The sequence below is a fragment of the Oryza brachyantha genome, chromosome 1 (genome assembly GCF_000231095.2).
Source record: "Oryza brachyantha chromosome 1, ObraRS2, whole genome shotgun sequence".
NCBI classification, from domain to species: Eukaryota; Viridiplantae; Streptophyta; class Magnoliopsida; order Poales; family Poaceae; genus Oryza; species Oryza brachyantha.
In genome coordinates, this window is record NC_023163.2 from 18,640,553 (window position 1) to 18,667,122 (window position 26,570).

The following is a 26,570-nucleotide window of genomic DNA, read 5'->3' on the forward strand; positions in this document are numbered from 1 at the left end:
ATAATTTAGACTAGAATAAATTTATAAATTTAATGGGTTTATAATATTACAATAGTATTCTTCAAATCAAATTTAATAATACCTTTTGTTATTTAATTTCTAAGCTAAGCATTTGACAAATTATTGATGATCAAATAATTTAACCAAATCTTATGTTAATTGTGATATAGTTATGACCGGAGGAAATACTATGTCTATAAACTATAAAGTTGGCACGACTTTCGTACGCAGTTTGTCCGTTATCTTTTTAATCTTCCTGATGTATTTATAGCAGTACTTGAGATTGTGGATAGATCGATTACTGCCTCCATTCTGATAAATATAAACATATTTAGCTATGAACCTCGACATCTTTCGTATAATAAAAGTAGTTATATTTATAAATAGAGGTAATACAAATAGTTCGGTATGGTTGCGAGCCCTTGGTTACCCATATTATATTTTGATACCATAAAGGGTTAATTAGATCCATGCTATTACAAATATGGCGGTTTAGAAAAATATCATTACAATTCACCTAATCGTAAATATGTCATTATAATTCTTACTCTCTTAGAAACATGTCATTTTGTACACCTTGAGAGCTATTAGGTCCGCATGCAAACTAATATAATTCCATATTGACCAAAATATCCACGTTGCTAAGCGCCGGAGAAAAGTGGCCGGAGGAGCTGAGTGAAGTGGGTGGCGGCAGGTGGGCGGCGCGGCTATGAGCGCGGGCAGTGCGAGCAGGTGCGCGGCGCGCGGCGAAGTTAGAGTGGACGATGACGGGAGGGCGGCGTGGCGACGTCGGAGTTGACGACGGCGGACGGTGGCGCGCCGATGGCTGCGGCGAAGGGGAGGCGACAGCAGCTGGGTTCTGGTCCTCCCCATCCGAAGGGCTGCCGGCCGACCCAATCGACGGCGGCAGGCGGGCGGCACGTCGACCGCGGAGGCGAAGACGGCGGATGCGGGTGGGGTTGTTCTCGCCGCCGGTGAGGGCGCTGGTGGCGCTGCTCTCCACAGTGCGCCACGTGTTCGTCATCGTCGACTAGGTCTACGACGCGTGGCCAACCGCCGCCACCGTGTAGGACGCCGCCTGGGTGTGGTTCGGCCGGTACCTCGCCGTCGCCAACCTGCTCTACTCCACAAACCTCCTCGTCTTCCTCATCCCCAACTTCCTCCCCCGTGTCTTCGACAAGTACTGCCGCCATGCCGGAATCGAAGAAAGCAGATTAGCAGCATGCTGCATGCAAGACTCATGTAATAGTGTTGTGTCACACGTAGTTAAGTTTTTTCTTCGTGTGTATCGACGATGACATGCTGCTGCGTCGTGGTTTTGGCGATGGATTATTTTCACACTAAATTCGGTGGCGAAGACGGCGGATGCGGGTGGCCGGCGCAGTCGTCAGTGGCGAGCGGGCGGCGCGCTAACAGCGGAGGTGGGTGGCCGGCGCGCTGCCATCGACGGCGGGGTTGGGACGGCCGGGAGGGGGTGCGGGGACGAGGCGAGGAGGAAGAACGGGGCAGCGAAGGAGGGAAGCGGAGGACGGCGAGGACGACGTTGCCGGTGCGGGAGGCGGAGAAGACGGCGCGGGCGAGGTCGGAGGTCGGGGGGCGCAGCAGAAAGGAGCCGGAGCAGCTCGCCGGTGGGTGCGCAGTGGGGTTGAGTGGTGGAAGAAGAGATGAAGCAGGGGTAATTTAGCCAATACAGAAATACATTAGTCTGTATGTGGGTCCAATAACTCTCAAGGTGTATAAAATGGCATGTTTGTGAAAGAGTGAGAATTGTAATGACATATTTATGATTAAGTGAATTGTAGTGGCATTTTTCTAAACCGTCATATTTGTAAAGGCATGAATCTAATTAACTCTATCGTAAATGTTAAAATTTAATTATGTGTTAAATATCCTGGTTATTTTACAATATACCCGTCTAAATTAGATTAAGAGTCACAATTCACTCATTATTTATTAATTTAACTCTAGATTAAATTCATAGAATACAAATATGATAGTTGTAGATAGAACAACTTTATAATTTCTTATCATACTTATTACAAATTTAGAATTTTTAGATGTAGTATATCCAGCCAAATATTTCTAGCTAGCTAACGTGACAGTTGGTTGTTTCCTTGTATTGTCTTATTACCAAAGCCATCTTATAGCCCATGTATCGTTGGAGGATAAGATAGATACTCGCTCCGTTTTATAATGTAAGTTTTTCTAGTATTGCCTAGATTCATATGGATGCTAATAAATCTAGACATATATATAAATTATATGCATTCATCTATGAATCAATTTAGGTCAGGCTAGAAAGACTTATAATATGAAACGGAGGTTGTAGCTGATTTTCAAACTTTAGGATTTTTAGAAGCTAAATTTAATTAGGTTGTTGCTACCAATTTTGTTGCACAGCGCGCTTTTGATGACAGTTAAAAGTACAAGTAAAACATTGTCTAAGATATTCGTAAAATCATTTACAATTTAAAATCATCTTATATTATAATGTACCGATCGATCAACTAAACGCAGCTCACACGCCTGATGCAAAAGGGAAAAACGGACAGATTAGCTCATTGGAAAAAGCAAATGACGTATTTCTAAATAAAAAATAATTTATAAATAAAACGTTTATATACGTATTCTTAGAAGTCTAAAGATAATGCTAGAAAATAAAATCCGATGATAAAAAAAACTCCAAAATCAACTTATTAAAAATTTAAAATTTTAACTACAAAAATAAATGAAAAGCTAGGTGTGTAGCTATGCGGACATGGGCGCGCGGCCACTACTAGAATCTCTAGATGCAATCATGCAAGCCACATAGAGAGCTCTATAGAGACAAAAGAAAAATCGCTATCAGATCAGGAACGAAGAGATATACATGCAAGGTCGAGGATACGAAAGCTGTTGGGGCTATCAACATGTTTGTCCGCGACGATGGAAATCATCGCGTCTCCGTCGGCCATCGGCCGTCGCCCCTCTTTTGTTTGACGAGAACTAATGTTGTAAAATAAATTTTAATAAAAAATTTAAAATTAACTTTAAATTTAAACGTAAGCAGATATAATTCGATTGCTAATTACATTATTAGCGGACGATGTCGTCGTCAGGGCATTAAAAATGCTGCTGGTACGTTTGCTGTGATGCTGTCCTCTCTCTCGGTTGGTCCAAGTGAGATCGTTGGTCGGATTCTTCTCGTCCAAGCAATGAAGCGATGACAATGTCAAACTTCTTGATTACACCCTAAAAGCTCACAAGTTAAAAGCGTCACGCAGTCAATCCCTGTCAATTAAAGAGGTGATTCGTGATGGTTTGGTTTTTTTGGTAAAAACAAACAATATTTTTATAAATAAAAATAATTTATAAATAAATTTTTTATATACGTATTATCAGCAATTAAAAGGTTAATGCTACAAAATAAACTTTTATGAAAAATTTCTTAAAATCAACCATAAATTTAAAGATAAAACTTTAAATTTTGGCTTCTAACCACGATTAGAAACGAAAAGATGGAACAAAAAGTCAACAACTCACTGGTATTATATGCGCTAGTGCTTACATAAGGCCTTAGTAACACCTGAGATTCTGGGTTCGAACACCTGAGATTCTGGGTTCGACTCCTTGTTAGAGTAAATTTTCTAGAATTTAGGATTTGCCGATCAGTCAGCTCATTGGGGTTGTACTGTGTTCTCATGCAAAAATATATATATATGCGCTTTGATGGCCGGTTGGTGCTGTCATGCATTACGTCAGGGCCGCGCGATTCACGGAAGCGGGCGTTCCAGAACGTTGAGAGGGAGGATGACCCAAGCGCTTACGTAAGAACCGGCCTCCCCTGGCCCTATGGTTCCCATGTCGATACACTGCACAGGAGTGACTGCCGAACGTACGTTTCCAAGATAGTTCACCCTCTGACTCTTGTTTTTCTATTTACTATAACTGATTTTTATGTTTATATCTAACAATTATTCTTATTAAAATGTTATATATTTATTGTTTTCCTATAATTTGACTTATTACTAAATAAACTTAACGGTTTATATGTACAATTTTTTTAAATAAGACGAATGATTAAATATAGATTCAAAAGTTAACGGTGTTAAATAAAAAATAAAGAGGATAGAATTCATTCTTAATGAAAAGCTCACGTTAATTATTACGGAGGTTACACGTTACAATAAACTATAAAACCATAACCTGATTAAAAACAAGAAAACCATTGTGAAACAAGTCTAATAAGTAGATACATGCATACAACCTCCGTTCTAGAATAAGATAATTTTTTAGTTTTTTGATACAATGTTTTGACTCTTTATCTAATTTGAATTTTTTTTGCGATTAATATTTTTATTCTTACTAGATGATAAAATATAAATAATACTTTATGCGTAACTAAATTTTTAAATTTTTTGTATAAATTTTTCAAATAAGACGAATGGTCAAACGTTGGACACGGAAAACGAAAAATGAGGTTATTATTGGACGGAGGTAGTATTTAGCTTAAGAGCAATTTTAACATTCTTACAAAGGTACCAAGAGATACCACCGTTTTGTATATAAAATTTAGTATCTTTTAGTACCTTAGATAACAGAAGATATTAAATTTTATATAGAAAAAAATGATACGTGAGGAGAATAGGAAAAAAGCTCTTAGCTTGAACCCGCGTCACCATTTTTCCTAACAGCATGCAAAATTGTGCGCTGTCCTTGTCTTCGTCAAACTAGGAAATAAAATCTTAGAAAAAACAATGGTCTATTGTGTCGATTGAATTTAGCTCACAACATCAGCAGAAGATCACGTTAAAGAGTGCCTAAGTTATAAGAGCTATTTTACCATTCTTAAAAAACTATTTTATGGTATCATATTTTTCAGCCTAAAAAAATTGTATTTCAAGGTACAATATGCCTTAAGATATCAGAATTTTATATTAATATTTTCAGTAGTTGGTAAAAAAAAAACCCAAGTTATAAACATCCAATCCAATCTACCCCGATATAAAAACTGCGAGACAAAGCATCGGGCAGAAAAAAGAGTGGAACAACTACAGGTGCAAATACAGATTTTTGCAGTACTATTCCACCAGTGATTATTACTGATAGATGGATTTGGTTTTTATGGTCGCTTTCGGCTTCTCCATTTCTACATTAGATTTGATTATTTTTCGCGCGCACGCTCCCCGAACTGCTAAACGGTGTATTTTTAAGAAAATTTTTTATAGAAAAGTTGTTTTAAAAAATTATATTAATTTATTATATTTTTCTAATAATTAATTAATTAATCATATACTAATCTATCACTATATTTTTTTGCATCGGATAATTCACCCACCTCCCCCTCCTGCCAAACGTAGCCTACTTATCAACGACAGTCGGTGCACCACTATAGATACAAGCTCTACATACAATTCCTATCATACATATCCTATTAAAGGGGCAGCAGTTGGATTTAGGGGTGAAAATGAATCGGATTACGATGGATATGACGTGCTATATCCGAAACCATAATTTAGATGGATTTTGGAGTGGTACACATAGTGTGCAGATGCGGATAAGAAGCAAATTGTTTCAGATGGAGAATGTGTCGTGGAGCTATTGCAGACTTGGGTCAGGAATAGATTAAAATCATTGGATCTGACGTGTATATGTAATCAATATATTATTATGTCATAAATCCAACAATCACAAGCACATAACAAAAATATCACTTAATCAAAAGAAGACAACGGCTAATAAGTTGCAAAATAACATAACAACATATAATAAAGTCGAAAAGTAAGGATTTGGAATTCTAGAGTCATGGTAGTATGGTATGGTCTATTAGGTTGAATGACTAGATGGTTGGATGGGCTAGGTCATGTCAAATGGGCTTAATAGTGTGGCCACATGGTCTAAAAATGGATTATTCGTCAAACCAACTACTGGATAATCTGCTTGAAATATTGGATAATTCTCTTAGGCCGTGTTCGACATAGCAAGTTAGATATCTAACGCCTCTCGTTTGCACGCACGCTTCCGAACTGCTAAACGGTATATTTTTTATAAAAATTTTCTATAGAAAAGTTGTTTTAAAAAATCATATTAATCTATTTTATTTTTTTAATATTTAATAATTAATTAATCATGTATTAATCTATTACTATATTTTCCGCGCCGGATAACTAACCCTCCCCAACCCACTGCCGAACGCGGCCTTAAAATATCATATAATCTGCATCGATTGGATATTGCCAATATCACATCCACATGTGCTATCCGCATCCGTGGGATATCTACAAACCCTTATCATATCTTCCTTTTAGATGGATTCGAAGAAGATTGGAGCGAATATTATCCGATCTGTTTTCACTCCTAGATTAGTGAGATGTCATGGTGTATTTGAGCTGCCACACTAGTCTTATATTGGATAGTTGTGCTAATTTTATTTATCAAGTATTCCATGTCTCCCTCTGTTCCCAAACTTAGATTTTCAACATTTAAATTTGTACACAATATAAACATCCATATCATATATCTTGTTTAAACATATTCTCTCTTATCCCTCACAACCTTCCACCTTAACAATCTCATCTTTATGTATGATGAATAATCTCATCATTTAATGAGAGGTTTCTATTTTCATCTCAATATAAATAATCTATATATAATATTCATATATAGAATGCTTATATAATATTTGACCATGGTATAAAGTTTGTACGCAATTTCAATTTATTTAAATCCATACATAAAATTTATATATGTAAGGTTTTTATGCATAAAATTAATATGTATAAGTAGCATGTACATGCCTATATGTATATGTGTGTTCATTTTTATGTGTATTTTGTTATAATTCTATGTATAGTATTTTTACAATTCTATGTATACTTCTTTCGTTTTCTCCCCTCTACTATACAAGAGACCAGAGGTCTAACCATTGTAGTAGCATATTTCATCCTATTTTACGAAAATCAAAGAAAATATGAGTGCGGTGACCACTGAGCCAATGTAGTGCTTATAATTAAACTATTACATACGTTATACATATATGTATCGAACTGTGGTTCAATTGAAAAGTTCCTAGACGTAGCGGCAATTTTGCAATTTGCCCGAGGCCAAAATTTAAATTGCCACCACGCCGTCCTTGCCTGTCCCTGGCTTCCTCCCTGCCGTCTGCCACGTTAGAAGGTTAGATTTGTAAATTTTGAAAAGAAAAATATAGTTTTGTAAATTATTTATTAAATAAAATCTATTATATATATAAAATAATAGAAAAGGAGCCACCACGTTCGCTCTCACGGGCTAGAAAATCTCACGTTAATCGAAGGAAAATGCGAGAAAAAAAGAAAAGATAATGAACCGGATTTTTTTTTGGATAAAAAAAAACGTGAGTCCGACAGAGTTTTTTTGGGATCGGACAAAACATGATTTTTTGGATAAAAAACGTGTTTGATCAGATAAGAAGTTTTTGAAAGAAAAAGAACGTGATTTTTTTGGATAAAAAATAACGTGTTTTAATAAAAAAAGAAAATGATCTATCTATTATATATATAAAGTAATAGAAAAATGAGCCTACACGTTGTCTCTCATGGGCTAGAAATTCTAACATTAATAGAATAAAAATAAGAGAAAAAAAGGAAAGATCAATCGAACAAGAAAAGATAAAAATTGAAGAGCATGTTTTTGGAATAAAGTAGAGATCAATCGGACAAGATCATGCATCGATCCACCTCCATGCATTGACCAGGATGGATTTGAATCGCACAAGGAAAATAAAAATATATATAAAGAAAAGATTCCATGTTTAAATACACTTTAGAAAAAACTAAATCGCAGATTAAAAGTTTTAAAATAATTGATACTGAGGGAAGAGTCCATCTATAAATACAATTTAAGAAGATCAAAATTTTTGGTTAAAATAGAAAAATTAAGAGAAAGAGTCAATATATAAATACAATTTAGAAGTATCTAAAATTTGAATTACAAATTAATTATTATGCAGAAAGGAGTTCAGGCAGAAGTACAGGTTAGAATAAAGGTAAATGAGGTTCTATGTAAAAATACAATTTAGAAAATATAAATTCAAATTAATAATTAAAAAGTAATTATTATAACCCTATACAGATACAATTTATAACGATGCTAGCAATGTAATATGTGCGGGAAAGAAGTCTCTAGGTTCTCTCTCAAGGGCTAGAAATTATGAGATTAGTCAAAGAAAAAAAAGGCAAAATTTACTAAAGGGCATCGAAAAAACGCGTAATTAACCGGTGGACACCGTAATATCACGAATTTGCTGCAGGGCACCACAAAAGTGTGGTAATTAGCTATAGGACACTCCGACTAATTTTTTATTATTTTCGGAGTCAAAAATTCTAAAAATGACGAGATTGCCCTCGGCGGCCAACTTCAGAATAAAAACGTAATAAAAAAATAATTTATATTAAAATCAAAGTCCATATAGAGGTACTATTTAGAAAAAAAATCAAATTATTTTTTAAAAGAATTATTATTATTGGGAGAAGACTCTGTCCATATGAAAATACAGGAACATTTAAAATTTTATAGACAAAGGATTTATTATAATAATCTTATATCAAACATATAAAATCATACTTATGTAGGAGTTTAAAATCATCGTTGTTTTTAATATGTAATTATGTAAAAAAACATATCAATGCTAGCCGCGCAATTTGCGCAGGTCACCACGCTAGTTAAAAATTAAAAAAAAATTCCTTCAGGGTTCAGGGGCCAATTGAAGAATTCCAAATTTTGCCGATCAGATTTAGTATGGTAAAAAAACACATAATGGTCTCTTTTAGGTTCTGGTTGGGCCTCGGCCCATTACTGGTCATTGGCTACGTGTCTACACACGGCAGACAGCTTCTTCGAACTCTCCGTTTTTATTGAGTCCACACAAAATGAAAGCAACAGATTCCCATTTACTACTGATTTCTACAGGGGCAGCTCGCCAGCTCCAAAAAAAGCGAGCAGCTTCTGCCGCAAGTTAGCAATCAGCGGCGAGCACCCTGGCTATCTGCCACACTTTGTCGATGCAAATCGTGCAAGCTGCAAGGCCAGGGGCGTACCTACGTATGAAAGCCCGGTTTAGTTTCTAAATTTTTTTCTCAAAAACATCTCATCGAACTTTTGGATATTTAAATAGAGCATTAAGTATACATGAATGTTAAAATTAATTACAGTTATATGGGAAATCGTGAGATGAATCTTTTGAGCCTAATTAGTATATAATTAGTCATAAGTGCTATAGTAATCTATATGTGCTAATGATGGATTAATTAGTCTCAAAAGATTCGTCTCGCAGTTTCTCGCCGAAATCTATAATTTGTTTTATGTTTAGACTACGTTTAATATTTTAAATATGTGTCCATCGATGTTTTTTTTTAAAAAAATTGTAATCTGAACGGGCCCTAGTATGACCGTGGCCGCCAAGAAAGCTTAGAAATCGGAGAAAAAGACATGTGACGCGAAGCGGAGCACCTGCCGCCACCGGCGACGCGGCGTGTGCCTATAAAACGCTCAGCGTGACAGCGTCTGCCACTCGTACCCACACACTACACTACCCCACGCTCACTCGCTCAGCTGTGGTAGCAGTCGCAACAAGTCAGCGAATGGAAGCCATGGAGCTCGGGGGAGCATCACTGGAAGGTAGTAGCCCATCGTCGCCGGCGACGGCGCCGTGGGGCCTGCTCTACGGCGTCGCGGTGCTGCCAGTGCTATGCGCGCTCTACTGGGCGGCGGAGAGGTGCTGGCTCGGGCCGCGGCGGGTCGCCGGCGAGCTCAAGGCGCAGGGGCTCCGCGGCACGGCGTACCGGTTCCCGGCCGGTGATCTCACGGAGAACACCCGGCGCAGCAAGGAAGCGCGGGCCAAGCCCATGCCGCCGTGCCACGACATTGTCCCCCGCGTGGCGCCGCTACTCCTGGACATCGTCAGGGATCATGGTGAGCTCCACTGCTAAACCTTTCTTGCTTCCTAATTAAATCCTAAATACTGTAGTTAATTGCACACGAGCTCGTACTTTATAGGTGTTGATAACTTCAAATTACTCTGCTTATCGATGATCTCTGTCTGATGGCACGGAACGCTGAACTGAATGTAGGCAATGTTTGCATCACCTGGTTCGGCACAACGCCGAGGGTGGTCATCGCGGAGCCCGAGCTACTGAAGGACATCCTATCCCAAAAGTTTGGTCACTTCGAGAAATTCACCCTCAAAAGTCTTGGAAAATTGATCGCCCTCGGTCTCGCGAGCTACGAAGGAGAGAAATGGGCGAGGCACAGGAGGATCCTGAACCCTGCTTTCCATCTCGAAAAGCTCAAGGTACATACATACATACTACCACTAGCTAACATGATCGAGAGTGATTTAATTATATCTCTGTCTGTTGTGTCTGCTTACTGAACTCATGTACATGTTTTCAGCGCATGTTGCCGGCTTTCTCAGCTTGCTGCAGCGAGATGATTGACCGCTGGGACAGCAAACTAGCCGGTTCTGATGGACCGCAAGAAATAGACATCTGGCAGGAGTTTCAGAACCTCACAGGAGACGTGATCTCCCGGACGGCGTTCGGCAGCAGCTTCAAGGAAGGGCGAAGGATCTTCCAGCTGCAGGAAGAGCAAGCCGATCGAGTCATCAAGGCCATCCAGTATATCTACATCCCAGGCTTCTTGTGAGAACCAACTTAAACATTGCTCCCCTGTACGTACATACGTATGCATCTCCGGTGACATGGTTTGGTTTGCTCTTGTTTCGTGCAGGTACTTTCCAACAGAGAACAACAGGAGGATGAAGCGGAACAGCCGAGAGATAGAAGGGCTCCTGAGAGGCATCGTCGAGAAGAGGAGCCGCGCCGTCGAGAACGGCGAGCTCAGCGGCGACGACCTGCTCGGCCTGATGCTCAGGTCCAACACGGACAGCGGGGAGCCGCCCAGCCTGAGGATGAGCACGGAGGACGTGATCGAGGAGTGCAAGCTCTTCTACTTCGCCGGGATGGAGACCACGTCGGTGCTGCTCACGTGGACGCTCGTCGTTCTAGCCATGCACCCCGAGTGGCAGGACCGTGCGCGGGAGGAGGTCCTGGGCGCCTTCGCCCGCGACAAACCCAGCTTCGACGGCTTGAGCCGACTGAAAACGGCAAGTGTTCGTCGAACCTGAACGAATTTCAGTATTGCTCACAATGCTAGAGAAGCTGGATATATACTGTGTTTATCTTTTTCAGGTAACGATGATACTGTATGAAGTTCTCAGGCTGTACCCGCCGGCGATCTCGCTGAGCCGAAGAACAATCAAGGAGATGCAGATCGGGGGCATCACGTACCCTGCAGGCGTGGCCCTTGAGCTGCCCATCATCCTGATCCACCACAGCACCGACGTGTGGGGCAAGGACGCACAGGAGTTCAAGCCAGAGCGGTTCGCCGAGGGGATCTCCAGGGCGACCAAGACCGACCAGCCGGCGTTCTTCCCGTTCGGCTGGGGCCCGAGGATCTGCATCGGCCAGAACTTCGCGATGCTCGAGGCCAAGATGGCGCTGTGCATGATCCTCCGGAGCTTCGAGTTTGAGCTGTCGCCCTCGTACGTCCATGCGCCTTACGCCAGTGTCACACTGCATCCACAGCATGGTGCGCAAGTTATACTCAAGAAACTTTGATCGTCTTAATTATATGGTAGCTCTGGTGGCACCAGAGGGTTGGTTATCGATGTTTCAAGAGTCAGTAGGTAACTACGTGTTGACTAGGTATATTAATTGTGGGCGAATGTCAGAGGCACTTTGTGTGTGCTGATGAAGGTGAAAGAAAATAAAAAGGCAAGGGATGCTTGATGTGAAGGTATAGAGCTACTACAAGCCAGTTAATTAAATAATAATCATGTTTCCACTATGGTTCTTAGTTTTGTGTTTGCGACTGTAGACTTATTCACTTCACTTACTTTATGATTGTTGAGGAAACACCACAACTAAGGATCTATTTCCCAGATTATTCCTTATGTTTTAATTTATCAAAAAATTCCTTATCTTTTACGCACACGTTTCCTGTTCTGTTAAACGGTGTATATTTCATTAAAAAAATATGTATAAATTGATCATCTCATATTTCTAAAATAAATTTTCAACTTTGTATTAGTTAATTATATTGTTTATACCATAAAATAGTTATAATAAAAATCAAACAATATTGTATCTTCATCTAACAAAATAACGCAACCTTATTCCTCTACATTTTTTTATTTGGATTGGCCTTACTTGAATTAAGTTATTAATGTTTTACTGTTTTTTAGTTCCAAACTCAAATTATGTTGTTTCACATAGTGGTATGTTGGGATAAGTCCACATACATCTCCTGAAAAGTTTGTCTAAAAACACCCATCAACTAGGATATTTTGTTCCTCTTTTTGGAAAAAGCGAAATGGCTTATTTGCAAACAAAAAGTATTTTGTGGATGCATTTATACACTTATGCATAGTGATTTAAAAATTAATGGTGTGAAATAAACTACTACAAAATCAACTCCAATATTAAGCTTTAGAATTCAAATTTGGCTTATCAATAGTTGCAAAAGAAAAATGATGGGAGCTATATTCATGACATTTTATATCCCCAACTGTCAAAACCAGTCAAAATATATCCTAGGGGCAATACAACCTAGCTATCGCATAATGCACATTGTTTAATAATCCTTAAGATATTGCCGGAAGTTATCATATTTTCTAGTGTAAAATTTAGTACATTTTAGTGCTGTGTATCCCAAGTTACCAATACTTTTGGTATGGAGTTATATTATCTATGGTACTTTCTTATGAACCATAAAATTCCGCGTAGTAAATATGTTTTGTTTGTATGGCACACAGATAAAGATGTGCAAAAGGTAGTTATGTGTAAGTAAAAATAATATATTGTGCTGTCAAAAAAATGTGGCCAATTTTGGTAGTCAAGGAGTGTAAAATGTTAGGTTTGGTAGTTCAGAGGTGTTTTGTGAACAAATCGAGACAGTTGAGGGGCTGTAATTTGGGCCTATCAATATATACAAAATATTTTGATCATTATTCTCATAGTATTTTTATATCTCGAATTCAGTTTAATCATAGTTGACATAAAAAACCTTGTGATCATGCTTTTACATTTCTGTTATCAGTTGAGATATTTGAGGAATATATTCTGAACAAAAATTACAATGTACGAAACATTGTTAGTTTGTTACCAGTTTCTACCTTTTTCTGTTTCTATTCAGGCCTTGCAATTTTTGTCTACTTGATAGTTGAGATATGAACTAAATCTTTGCCACAAACTATGACTTGGTATATATGCTAGATGGCTAGCTAGAACTATTTTCTGGTTAACTTGAGAGTTTTTTTTAATACTAGTGAGTAAATTGGTTCAGGGACAAATATATAGCCCGTATGTCATGGACGTCCAAATGCTAGTTGGGCTGCATGTGGCCTGTGGGCCATGGCCCGTTTTCGAGGAGCCTAAGCCATCCGAGTTCGAAAACAGCAACAAAACAAAACGAAGCAGCAGCGGAGCACTCCTCACATGGCGGGTAGCCGTCCAGCGCGTCACTACCCGCGAGGACTTTGACCAATCAAATTATCAGACCCCTCCAATTTCTTCTCTACCAAGTTCCTTACGAGCAAGGTACTCCGTATCTACCATGGTATCTTCATCTAAGGCTCTCGTTAGTTCCAAAAATCTTCGTCTAAACATCACATCGAGTTTTTGGACATCTAAATAGAGCATTATATATAGATAAAGTAAAAAACTAATTACAAAGTTATGGAAGAAATCGTGAGACAAATCTTTTGAGCCCAATTAGTCTATGATTAGCCATAAGCGCTACAGTAACCGATATGCGCTAATGATGGAATAATTAGGCTCAAAATATTCCACTAGAACGGAACCGGTTATCTCTAATGGGCTTAAAGTATCAACTCTATTGGACATGGCTCCCGTCACTAAACAAATGTCAGTGATGTGAGAAAATATCTCAATCGGCCATCCGACCGTCACAGATGATACTCATCTCACTCGGGCTTAGATTATGGCCCGTCACAGATGACTCTCATCTTTGACGGGCCGTAATTATGGCCCGTCACAGATGAGTATAATTCGAAAAAAATAAATTTTATTATCTGTGGACTCTCATCTCTGACGGTCCATAATTATGACCTGTTACGGATGACTCTCATCTCTGATGGGCCTAGATTATGGCCCGTCACAAATTAGTATAATCCGAAAAAAATAAATTTTATAATATGTGTGCCTTTGGTCATCTCTAACGTGCATTTGTTGGTCACTCATCTCTGAGTGGCATCTTGTTAGCTTTTGTCCTCACTCATATGACTTTTCAGTAGGTCACCTATATAGAAATTGCTCTAACCTAAGCACGTTTAACCTCATAGTTCTTTGAAGATTGCTTCTGGAAAAGAAATTATAATTTGTTGATATAAGTATCGTTTTAATCCTATTAATCCCTAGGCTAGGATGTCACATCCTAACATCCTCAATTCATATACATTCATTCCCAAACACAACCATCAATATATTAAACACAACCTCATTCATACAAATTTTACTCCGGTATTTTTGCTATATAACATTTTTTGAACAATTTGAATTTAAATTTAAAAATATGACAACTTCAAAAAATATTTTCAAATAATAAATAATTTCAACTAAAAAAGTCATCAACAAAAAATCATATAAGTGATCAATATCTATAACTTTTATTTTGTGAATTTTTCTATACAATATTTTTTAAACAGTTTGAATTTGAATTTGAAAATATGACAAATTCAAATGATATTTTGAAATACTAAATAATTTCAACTAAAAAAGTCATCAACAACAAAGACGTATAACTCATCAAGATCTATAACTTTTACTTTGGAATTTTTGCTATATAACATTTTTTGAACAATTTGAATTCAAACTTAAAAATATGGCAACTTCAAACAATATTTTCGAATACTAAATGATTTCAACTGAAAAAAATCATCAACAACAAAGTTGTATAACTCATCAATATCTATAACTTTTATTTTGTTCATTTTCCTATACAACATGTTTTTGAACGGTTTGAATTTGAATTTAAAAATATGACAACTCAAAACAACATTTTGAAATACTAAGTGATTTCAATTGAAAAAGTCATCAACAAAAAATATGTATAACTCATCAAGATCTATAACTTTTATTTTGGTCATTTCTTCATTTAATAAAGTGATAGTAACATTGTTCACGAAATTTACATATTTCTCATCTGGTTTTAAACTATAGCACAGATATGTCAATTTTATGAACAGTATTACTAGAACTTTGTCGGATGAAGAAATGACAAATATAAAAGTTATAGGTCTTGATGAGTTATACAACTTTGTTGTTGATAACTTTTTTAGTTGAAATCATTTAGTATTTAAAAATATTGTCATATTTTCAAATTCAAATCTAAACTATTTTAAATAAAGTTATATAGAAAATGACCAAAATAAAAGTTATAGATCTTGATAAGTCATAAAACTTTGTTGTTGATGACTTTTTTAGTTGAAATCATTTAGTAGTTGAAAATGTTGTTTTGAAGTTGTCATATTTTTAAATTCGAATTCAAATTCTTCAGAAAAATGTTATATACAAAAATGACCAAAAAAGTTGTAAATCTTCGTAAGTTATACAACTTTGTTGTTGATAATTTTTCCATTTAGAATCATTTAGTACTTAAAAATATAGTTTGAAGTTGTCATATTTAAAAATAGTCATCAGTGACGGGCCACAATTTAGCTCTGTCAGAGATAAGGGTAATCAGTGACGGGCCATAATTTAGGCCCGTCAGATATGAGGGTCATCAGGCCTGTCAGAGATGAGAGACATCCGTGACGGGCCAAAATTTAGGTTTGATTGAGATAAGTGTCATCTTTGACGAGCTTGATAGTTCGGCCCGATTGAGATGATTGAGACAATCTTAATCGGACATACATTTTGTGCCCGTCACAGATGAGTATCATCTCTGACGGGCTCTAAATATATGCACATGTATTCAGCTGTGCGACTATATCTACAACAGGTTCATTTTAGGCCCGATTGAGATGACTTCGTTCTAACGGCCCAATGGCCTAGGCATACGATGAGCCGTCACAGATGAGGGGATCTGTACTAGTGTTCGTCTCGGTGTTTTTAGGCGAGCCGTGAAATTTATTTTTTTATTCGTATCTGAATACCCCTTCCGACATTCGGTCAAACGTTTGATGTAACACCCAAAAATTTTTATTTCCCCAACTAAACACTCCCTAAATATAGCTGAATGTATGGAGTTTCATGTGTAACATTTGACTCCTCATATAATTGTATTTGTAGATCTTTATGTTTAATATTTGACAATTCGTTATATTTGAAAAATTTATAAAAAAAATTAAAATTAATAGTCGCACGTAGAATACTATTCATATTTTATCATTTAACAATAATAAAAATATTAATCATAATTACTTTAAATAAGATAGACTATTAGACGTGGAACATAAATATTGAAAAATACATTTGTCGTTAGAGATAGTAACAAGCAGCCATGTTGATTAGCCCCATGAAGAACCTTGAGCAGATCAGCACAGCTGACTAAAATGCAATCAAGTGGCGACGCCTCTTTTTAACCTCACACCCCCAACACGGCAACACCGTACCATCTCCATCTCCAGTGGACAAAGCACACCTGTATCGAACTTCTTCTCAGTCCACTCATGACTCACCTGCACTCAGCCACTCACAGCTTCTTCACAAGATGATCACTCTAGCAATGGTTCTTGGAGGGCTGACGAGTCCAGCCTCCGTGCCATGGAGCCTCCTGGCGCGCGGGTTTCTCGGCCTGCTGCTCCTATGGCAGGCCGTCCGCCTGCTGCACCGGCTGTGGTGGCGGCCGCGGCGGATCGAGCTGGCGTTGCGCGCGCAGGGCGTCCGCGGCACGCGCTACCGCTTCCTCACCGGCGACCTCGGGGAGCACGGGCGTCTGAACAGGGAGGCCTGGGCGAGGCCGCTGCCGCTGCCGCTGCGGTGCCACCACATCGCGCCGCGCGTCGCGCCGTTCCTGCACAACGCGAGCAGGGAGCACGGCAGGACGTTCCTCTCCTGGTTCGGCCCGAACCCCAAGGTGACCTTCGTCGACCCGGCGGTGGCCAGGGACGTGCTGTCCAACAAGTTCGGCCACTTCGAGAAGTTCAAGTTCCAGGGTTTGACGAAGGTGATCTCCGACGGACTCGCCAGCCACGAGGGCGAGAGGTGGGCCAAGCACAGGAGGATCCTCAACCCAGCCTTTCATGTCGAGAAGCTCAAGGTAACCCACACAGAAATGTTTCCCATCATCCCATGCTGTGCCTGCACTAGAAGACTAGGGATGTGTTTTTTAGCACACGGGTGAATTTCCATCCGTTGTTTACATATTATATAAATGAGTAATTTTATAGTTCTCGAGAAGGTATTAAATTTTACATAGAAAACAGTGGTACCTACTGATACCTTCTTAAGGATAATAAAATTGCTCTTTTTTTATGTAAATTTTGGTATCTCTTGGTAACTTAGTTACTAGAAGGTACCTCTTGGTATCTACTCAAGAACCGTAAAATTGCGAGTTGTATCACTCCACAAACATATAAGCTTAAATTCGACTTCAACAATGTTTGTGAAGTAATATAACTAGGGGCGAAACTAAAATTTGCACAAGAGTAGGGCTGAATTAGTATAATTTGCATAAATTTGTCTTTTATCATTTATTTTTAAAATTTTGAAGTATAATTTTAATGGATATTTAGGCCTAGGAGTAGGGCTCTAGCCCAATCTGCCCTACTCCTAGTACCGTCTCTATAACTCATATTAATCTATCTCGTTAAAGTTTTTCATATTTTTTCATGATTTATATTAATTTAAACTTGCATGCTGTCTTCTGTATCTGAATATTGGATCGTGCACGCGAGACTCTGCAGCGCATGCTGCCCGCGTTTTCTGCGTGCTGCGAAGAGCTGATCAGCAGGTGGATGGAATCCGTTGGTTCTGGCGGTTCGTACGAGGTGGATGTTTGGCCGGAGATGCAGAGCCTCACCGGAGATGTCATTTCTCGCACCGCATTCGGAAGTAGCTACCTTGAAGGAAGAAGGATCTTCCAGCTGCAGGCAGAGCAAGCGGATCGCGTCATGAAATGCATCCAGAAGACTGTCATTCCTGGCTACATGTGAGAATTCAATACTCCATAAACCGAATAAAGTTCACAAGCACTTACTAATTTAAAATTCAGGGTTACTTTGGTAGTAACACTTGGCCCATTCTCCATTTCAGGTCCTTGCCTACTAAAAACAACCGGAGGATGAAACACATAAAGAAAGAGATCGATTCCATTCTACGAGGTCTAATTGACAAAAGAATGCAAGCTCTGAAAGAAGGTGAGAGCACCAAAGATGATCTACTGGGCCTGCTGCTCGAGTCAAACATGAGGCAAATGGAAATGGCAGAGGACGGTCAGTCAAGCCAGGGGCTGACGATCGAGGAGGTCATCGAGGAGTGCAAGCTGTTCTACTTCGCAGGAATGGAGACAACGTCAGTGCTACTTACCTGGACCATGCTGCTACTCAGCATGCACCCAGAGTGGCAGGACCGTGCAAGGGAGGAGATCCTAGGACTGTTTGGGAAAAACAAACCTGAATACGAAGGCCTGAATCGCCTCAAAATCGTGAGTGTGTCCCTGCAGTATTTGACCATACAATGTGTAGCCAAGAAAGCACTAAAACTCAAGGCGTGTTCAATTTGCATGCAGGTGACGATGATACTCTACGAGGTTCTTCGGCTGTATCCACCGGCCGTCACCTTCACTCGGCAAACATACAAGCAGATGGAGATCGGAGGCGTCACCTACCCCGCCGGCGTGATGATCGAGCTCCCCGTGTTGCTCATCCACGGTGACCCCAGCATCTGGGGGAGCGACGTGCACGACTTCAAACCGGAGAGGTTTGCGGAAGGGATCTCCAGGGCATCCAAGGATCCCGGTGCGTTCCTCCCGTTCGGCTGGGGGCCGCGGATCTGCATCGGTCAGAACTTCGCGCTGCTTGAGGCGAAGATGGCGCTGTGCATGATCCTTCAGCGCTTGGAGCTCGAGCTCGCGCCGTCGTACACTCACGCGCCACAGAGTGTTCTAACTTTGCGCCCGATCCATGGTGCGCAGGTTAAGCTTAGAGCTATATGATCATTTTGACCAGGCAGGCAGAGAGTCATGCGCTAATTTCGCTGAGATTGTTGGATGCGAGTTGTGATATTTGTACCTTTTGAATAAATTGGGAGTTATTATAGAAGTTCTTTTGTCGAGCATACAATTTTTGATACATTGGATTACTTCCAAAATAGAAATTGGGGATGCATAGTTTCTTTATATAATCTTTAAGATGATATCAGGGTTATCATACTTTCTAGCGTAAAATTAAATACATCAAGTTACAACGTACCCTAAAATATTTAATTTTCTAGTATAAAATTTGTTACTAAATTCTTAGAGTTTTTTTAACATCCTTGAAAAATAACTCAAGTTATCATAATTTTCAACGTAAAAATTTAGTTCACCTTGAAGTATTAAATATTTTGCAAGATACTTTTCAAGGATGGTAAAAAAAGTATATTTGTATGTTGTTTTATTATATTGGTATGGCGTATATAAAATTGGTGAACCTTGAAAATGTGACTTACTATTCTTTACATTTCTGCTTTCAATATAAGCAGGCTATTAGTTTAGTCTCAAAAGTACAATAATAGTGCTGTACAATTGTTATTTGTATGAGATAGGCTTTTTTATCGAGGATACATAATAATTAAGTTAATGTTTATTTCTACAATTCGATGGCTTATATAGCTACACTATACAGCCACGTTTCGGTAATGGTCACAAGAGGAAGACACTCATTTTCCGGAAATTATATATAGAACCTGACATGTACTTCATACTTAGGTGTAGTGTAGATATCAAGCTGGCTGGTTAAAAATTTTCATTATTACCATTTTATACTTTTTCAATGCATAGGGGTCATAATCATTTTAATTTGATAAAACAGACCTATTCTATTATTTTTCACACACACACATGCACACACGTTAGAGTTATTTCTGAATTTATATAAGTAGAAATACCCTTTTTGTGCAATCAATTTTCTATTATATAAATACTATTTTTAATTGTATATTTACTAGAAATTTAGGAAAGAATCAGTTACCTGACGATAGTGAACATCATTTTTAATTCCCAATTTCATTTTTGTGGTGGTAGCGAACTTATTCAGTATGATACTTTTAGATAATTTTCAGATAATGGATGGAATTCCGGCCTCTGTATTACACACAACCAAACATTATGAATATGAGTATTTAGGCTCGAAACCTCATACCCGAGGATCATGAAATGAAAGAAACCTTAGGACTATAATACCCTAATTATATGCCACAATTTATAATACATGTGATTTCCCATAACTTTTTTAAGCATCTGTCCCATCTTTTCTCTCTCGACCCAATTAGTCGACATAATTCTTGACACAGCAAACTAGGAGTATCATATGAGACCCGTTCGATAGGTCTTAGAGTATCTCCAAGAGACTACTCATCTTACTTGGCATGCTAAATTTTAATAATTTTATATAAAAATTATCCTTAAGAGATTACATATTTAACTTATCATGTCATTTGAATACCTAAACATGACTCCTTAATGGTCAAATTTAGCAAGTCCTTCTTCCATTAGCAAGATTGCTATCCATGGGTCCCACATGGGTGGAAGCCACCCGTCATCCTCCCCCTTGCCAAATTTGGAGGATGGAGATAAAGAGTCTATTAGAGTGCACATCAGATTTAGAGTTGTCGAACCTAATATCAATAGCTAAATTTAGATTTAGAGAGTCAAAATCTAGTCATTCTCTTAGAGAGATGCTATTACAGACTAACCTCATTTATACAAAGCTCTCTTTTTCTAAAACACGGTATAAATGCACGGTTATAAGTATAAACATTCACCGCTATGAATGTGCATATGCGTACATACACCCTATTCTTATGAGTATCTCTCAAAATGTGCATATGAGATCAATAAAAGTGAATAATCACCATTAATACTTCGTTATTGGTGAGTATATCATCTACCATTGAAATAACAATTAGTCGTAAATAAAAGCACTCATGTAAAATCTTGGGGGCTAACTTCGGTGTATTTTACTTGTAGTAGAATTTAATCCATACCATTGATCTATTTTTATTGGACTGTGATTAGATTATACTACCAACAACATTATGTGTAGTAGAAATTTGAAGTGATAATATCGTTCTTTTTATTGTGATCCTTATTGCCAAAAAACAAAATTACATAATAGTACTAATCAATTAATTAACAAAGTAAAATATACCATTTTAAATCAACAGATGATATTAGTTCTACTAGTAGTATAATACTACCAGTAAACTACACCGGAGAGACCTAAAATCTTGTATTTGAATTCAGACGAACTGGTTCGATCACAAGGACTAATAAGTTAAGCTAAGCTCACTTAAGAAGTATCGTTATATAATGGGACAATTTCATTCCTGCCCTGATTTTTAAGTCTAATATTGATTTTACCCCTCATTTTTAGGGTTTTCGTTTTTGCCCCTCTGTTTTTGAACCGAATGAACCGTTTGCCCCTATTTTGGATGAAAGTTAGGTTGACTGTTAGTTAACCAATATATTAAGTTTAAAAATTAAAAGGCTTAATTCCCGAAATAACTAATGACGAAATTACCCCTGTTTAAAAATTATAAGTTTTTAAACATTTGAATTAATAATATATTGCTTTTGTATATTTATATGAAACTTATAATTTTTTTAAAAAAATTGACATAGTTTTGAAACTCTGTCAAATATTTTAAAAAAAATTATAAGTTTTTAAACATTTCATTTGAATTAATAATATATTGCTTTTGTATATTTCTATGATTTAGAACGGAGGGTTACAACACAAATGACTAAAAAAATGATTCAAAATGATATTCTCGTGTCAAGGGTAAAAAAGTCCTTTAACGTGTCATTTAATTCCGTTAGTCCTTCCATCCAAAGGAGGGGCAACTAGTTCGTTCAATGGTAAAAACGAAAACCCTAAAAAAAAGGAGCAAAGTTAGTATTAGAATCTAAACCAGAGGCAGAAACGAAATTGCACCTTATATAATAATCACCGAATGTATTAACTGGTATAAAATGATCTCCAAGAAAACGTCTACAAAAGTATGACCTGAAAATCAATAATGCCGTATAGTCTCATAGAAGGAAGCCTGTACCCTATGGAATGATGGACTGGAACATGTAAACATCCTTTGGTACAGCCTACGAGATAACTAAAGATTTGTAATTTACTGATTAACACCGGAAAATGTAACGCTGCTCATAGGCTGTCACGCCCAGAAATTTACACCAAATTTCTGAACAATAGCATGTATTAAATCTCGGTCCAGGCATCAGCCCGAGTACACACTATGACAAATTAATACACAGTTCCACGACTTAAAAACAAATAAAAACAATTATCTATCGAAATGCAGCGGAAAAGGAAAATAAGACTAGACCATCTAATCTTCAGCTTTAGCTGGCGAAGACGGCTCCACACCACAGGCACTCTCGACGGCGGACTGAACCTCACTTCAACCTTCGGAGCAACCTTCTTCTGACATAGGCTCTGGCACTTGCTCTGGTGGGGGAAAAAATTAAGCAAGGCTGAGTACAAACCACCGTACTCAACAAGTAACACCCAAGAGAGGGAGAATAATACATGCAACAGGGTATCAAGGATAGGCTAAGGTCAACTTGCACAAAAGCTGCAGTAATTTAGCAAAACAGTAGATAAAGAAAATAGACTGGAGTAAAAGTAAAGTAAACATTTAAAATAAACATCCACTGTCCAACGTTACACCACGTTGCAACAGGCCCAAACCACTGTCGAACGTTACACCACGTAGCGACAGGATCAACCCTCTGCCCAACGTTAAACCACGTTGCGACAGACCCAAACCACTGCCAACGTTACACCACATTGCGCAGGGTCAAACCAGTTCCAAGATTAATAAAATTATTAAAGGGGTTCAGCTAATCCCAGTGAGTCTGTCGGTTCGCCCAATAACCGCGGGCACGGCTATTCGAATAGTTTTACTCTGCAGAGGTGTACAACTTTACCCACAAGACATGGCTGCCAAGCATGTTACCATGCCCCAACGTATCACCACGATACCTCAGTACGGAAACCATGATAAGACCTTTCGCCTAACCCTCCCTAGACAATCGTACCACACTTCAGGTTTCATCCCCTCCTTTACACCAAGTCGGGCAGTCCCCTCTTGTGCCTTGGTAGATCCGGAAGCAGGAGAAGCTTTCGTTACACCACGATTGCCCGTCCATACTCCATCACGCCTACCCTTGCCTGGGTACGTCGAATAGGGACAAGCTAGATTACGAGTCTCACCGTTGCCCATTCTGGCTTGTGGTTAGTACGTGTAAGACCTTCAGGGTTTCCTGAGAACCGGTCCTTAATTGCCATGGGTGCGACTCTCAAAACCATGCACCCACAGCCCACCATAAGCAATATTTTAGTTGTATTAATCCATCTCGGGAGATTAATAATGATAACAACCATTGATGGTGTACCAAAGTGCAACAATAATTAAATAATAATTGGTGAGCTAGTTGAACTAAGCATGGCTAAGCATTGACTAACCCTAATTCTAGTCAAATTAACCCTGGGATGACAATAATAAATGGGGATCAACGGATATATTGGTAATTGCCCAATAGATAAATACAATAAATAGGTTTGCATAAAACAACGCATGTTTGAATGTAAAAGCGGGGGATTTTATAAACATAGGTTCAATATGATCAAAGAAGGGTGCCACTTGCCTTGCTTAGACCCACGAGGAACTTCGGCGACGACTTCGAGAACGAACGGCGCTGCGACGGGGTCAAAACCTACGACAAACAAGGCAAAACAAACAAAACAGGCTATAAAACTACTGAAACAGAGAAAGAAACTATTTTTAATGGATTCTTGATAATTTTATGAATTTAATGAAATTTGAATGGACCTAAACGGAGACTAGATGAATTACTTATGAATTTTAGAAGTTTTCTGGGTTTTTTAGCTAAACAGAAAAGTCCTAAATCAATTATTGCGCAATTAATGGGGCTGCTGACGTCAGCGAGGAGAGAGGGTACTGACGGCTGACAGGTGGGGACCACCTGTCAGTGGGAGAGAGGGGGAATGGGCGGCTGACACGCGGGCCCGGGGAGGAGAGGGAGGAAGGGGCTGGCGGGGTGGCGACTGACGAGTGGGTCCCGCTTGTCAGCGAGAGAGGAACAGAGAGGAAGGGAGCAGAGCGCGCGGCTCGCGGCTCGCGGCGCGACGGCGCGGCGGGCGGCGACCGGCGGACGGCGGCGCGGACCGGCGGGTATGTGGCAGACGGCGGCGATCCAGTGGGTGGCCACGCGAGAGCTGGCGACGGCGCTAGGAGTGGCGACGACGAAGGGAGAACAGCGGCGGCTCGGGGAGGATGACGACGACGGCGCGACGGGAGAGCGACGACGGCGTCGGCGAGCGCTGGCGCGAGGCGACGGGGACGGCGGCGATGGCGAAGGTGGTGACGAGAACGGCGACGACGAGTCGGCGTGGGGGAGGCGGAGACAGCGATGGGGTGGCGCGGCTCGGAGCGGCGACGAGCGGCGGGAGGGAAAGACGGCGACGGACGCCGGCACGGGGAAGAGGCGGCGACAACGCGCCAGGTTCGGCGGCGCTCTAGCGGCGGCGGGGCCACCACGGCGATGGCGCGGTGACGAAGACGGCAGGTGGAGGGGCGATGGCGATGGCGCCGGAAGGTGGAGGCGACGGCGGGCGCCGGCAGCGAAGGCTTGGTGGCCGCGCGACGATGGTGGCGAAGGGCGGAGATGCAACGGCGGGCACCGGCAGCGCCCGACACCAAACGACGGCTCGCGGGATCGGGTGGCGGCGGAGGACGTCGGTCGACGGCGAGCGGCGGGGCGCACTTGCGGTCGCACGAAGAAACAGAGGAAGGGAGGGGAGCGGGCTCACCGGGGTGGCGCGGCGACGACGGCCGATGCGATGAGATCGGTCGGCGCCAGGCGATGGTGGCGCGACGGCGCTGCGGAGCGCCGGCGCGAGCGGGTGCGGCCAGAGGAGCTAGGCGGGAGCACGAGGGAGGAGTGAGGTGGAGTCGGCCAGGCAGCGATGCAGCTTGGCGGCTGAGCGGCGGACGCGACCGGAGCGTCGGCGCAACCGGAGCAGTGGCGCACGGCGGCGATGGCGAACGGCACGGCAACAACGGCGTGACAACGACGATGAGAAGGCGACAAGCGGGCGACGCGACGGACGGCGACCGGCACTTACCGATTGCACGGGGAGGTCGGCAGCGGCGGCGAAGAGGGAAGAAAGAGGGAGAGAGGAGCGGAGCGCTCACCAGTGGCGACGGGGAGCGGCAGCAGGTCGGCGAGGATGAGGCAGAGGTGGAGACGCGGACGAGCGACGGCTTGCGACGTTCGGGGGCGAGATCGGCCGACGGCGTCGAGACGACGGGGCACGGCGGCGGAAGGGACGAAGGGGCGGCGACGAAGCTCGGCGACCACCGGTGGCGACGAAGGCCGGCGGGAGGTCGGCGAAGACGAGGCGGAGGTGGTGACGCGGGTGGGCGGCGACGTCCAACGGCCGACGGGGAAATCGGCAGCTGACGGCGACGGAGGGGAGCTTCGGGCGGAGAGGGGAAAGTGGCGGCGGGGCGGCGGCGCGAGGATTTTATAGGCGGTGGCGCCGGCTAGGGCGGAGCGGCCGGTGGAGACCGAGTCGACGACGCGGCGAACTCGGCGGCGGCGGTTGCGGCGGCGGCGCGGCGTCCGGAGGAGTCGGGCGGAGGCGGCTGGCGCGGCGCGGCGCGGACAAAGCTTGGTCGCTGACAGGCAGGGCCTGCCTGTCAGTGGCGCAAGGGAGGCGAGGCGGACTTCGTGGCGGCGCGGGCGCGGACGCGCGAGCGGGCGAGCTGGGCCGAGGCGGCCCGGCCGGGAGGAGGCGCGCGCGCGCGCGGGGACGGAGCGGAAGGCCGGCTCGGCTGGGCCGGCCGGGCGGGGAAAGGTGGGCCGGCTCGGCTGGGCCGGCCCGGGAAGGAGGAGAGGAAAAAGAAAAAGGAAAAAGAAAAGGAAGGGAGGAAAATTGGACTTCGGCCCAATTTGAGAAGGAAGGGAAAAAGAAAGGAAAAAGGAGGGAAAAAGAAAAACCCCATTTTTGCCGAATTTTAAATTATTTTGTTTGGCCAAATTTTATACTTCTGCAATTTGAGTTTAAATCCAGTTAATTGATTTGCGAGCCTCGATTTAATTGAATTAATTCCTTTTAGAGGGATTTTTCCTGAGTTAATTAAGCCAATTGTTATTTACGAATTTCTTTTTACGATTTAGGCTTGGAATGAAACTCCGGGCGGGACATAGGCAGACTAAAAATGTGATATTTTTTTAGAGCACTTTGGTAATTATTTTATAATATCTAGACAAAGTGGAGCAAGAATTTT

At 41.1% G+C, this 26,570-nt stretch overlaps 2 protein-coding genes across 2 annotated transcripts; both read left to right on the forward strand.

Annotated features, from left to right (window-relative positions):
* The first annotated feature begins 9,543 nt into the window (after window positions 1-9,543).
* Window positions 9,544-11,876, forward strand: LOC102719446 (cytochrome P450 72A13-like). Its single transcript, XM_006646063.2, has 5 exons — window positions 9,544-9,930; window positions 10,089-10,309; window positions 10,411-10,658; window positions 10,747-11,122; window positions 11,208-11,876. Exons 1-5 carry the CDS (start codon window positions 9,600-9,602, stop codon window positions 11,634-11,636), a joined length of 1,605 nt encoding a protein of 534 aa, XP_006646126.2. The 5' UTR covers window positions 9,544-9,599; the 3' UTR covers window positions 11,637-11,876.
* A 4,800-nt stretch (window positions 11,877-16,676) lies between these two features.
* LOC102717746 (cytochrome P450 72A15-like) lies at window positions 16,677-19,359 on the forward strand. The gene is made up of 4 exons (XM_006644331.3): window positions 16,677-17,298; window positions 17,945-18,189; window positions 18,294-18,684; window positions 18,769-19,359. Exons 1-4 carry the CDS (start codon window positions 16,750-16,752, stop codon window positions 19,192-19,194), a joined length of 1,611 nt encoding a protein of 536 aa, XP_006644394.2. The 5' UTR covers window positions 16,677-16,749; the 3' UTR covers window positions 19,195-19,359.
* Window positions 19,360-26,570: the final 7,211 nt, after the last annotated feature.

Bases quoted from the DNA above. Each gene is read 5' to 3' on its own strand.
- LOC102719446 (XM_006646063.2), top strand. From the start codon at position 9,600: ATGGAAGCCATGGAGCTCGGGGGAGCATCACTGGAAGGTAGTAGCCCA. The intron at 10,659-10,746 runs GTGAGAACCAAC...TGTTTCGTGCAG, and splicing joins ATCTACATCCCAGGCTTCTT to GTACTTTCCAACAGAGAACA. The intron at 11,123-11,207 runs GCAAGTGTTCGT...TATCTTTTTCAG, and splicing joins GCTTGAGCCGACTGAAAACG to GTAACGATGATACTGTATGA.
- LOC102717746 (XM_006644331.3), top strand. From the start codon at position 16,750: ATGATCACTCTAGCAATGGTTCTTGGAGGGCTGACGAGTCCAGCCTCC. The intron at 17,299-17,944 runs GTAACCCACACA...GAGACTCTGCAG, and splicing joins TTCATGTCGAGAAGCTCAAG to CGCATGCTGCCCGCGTTTTC. The intron at 18,190-18,293 runs GTGAGAATTCAA...TCTCCATTTCAG, and splicing joins ACTGTCATTCCTGGCTACAT to GTCCTTGCCTACTAAAAACA.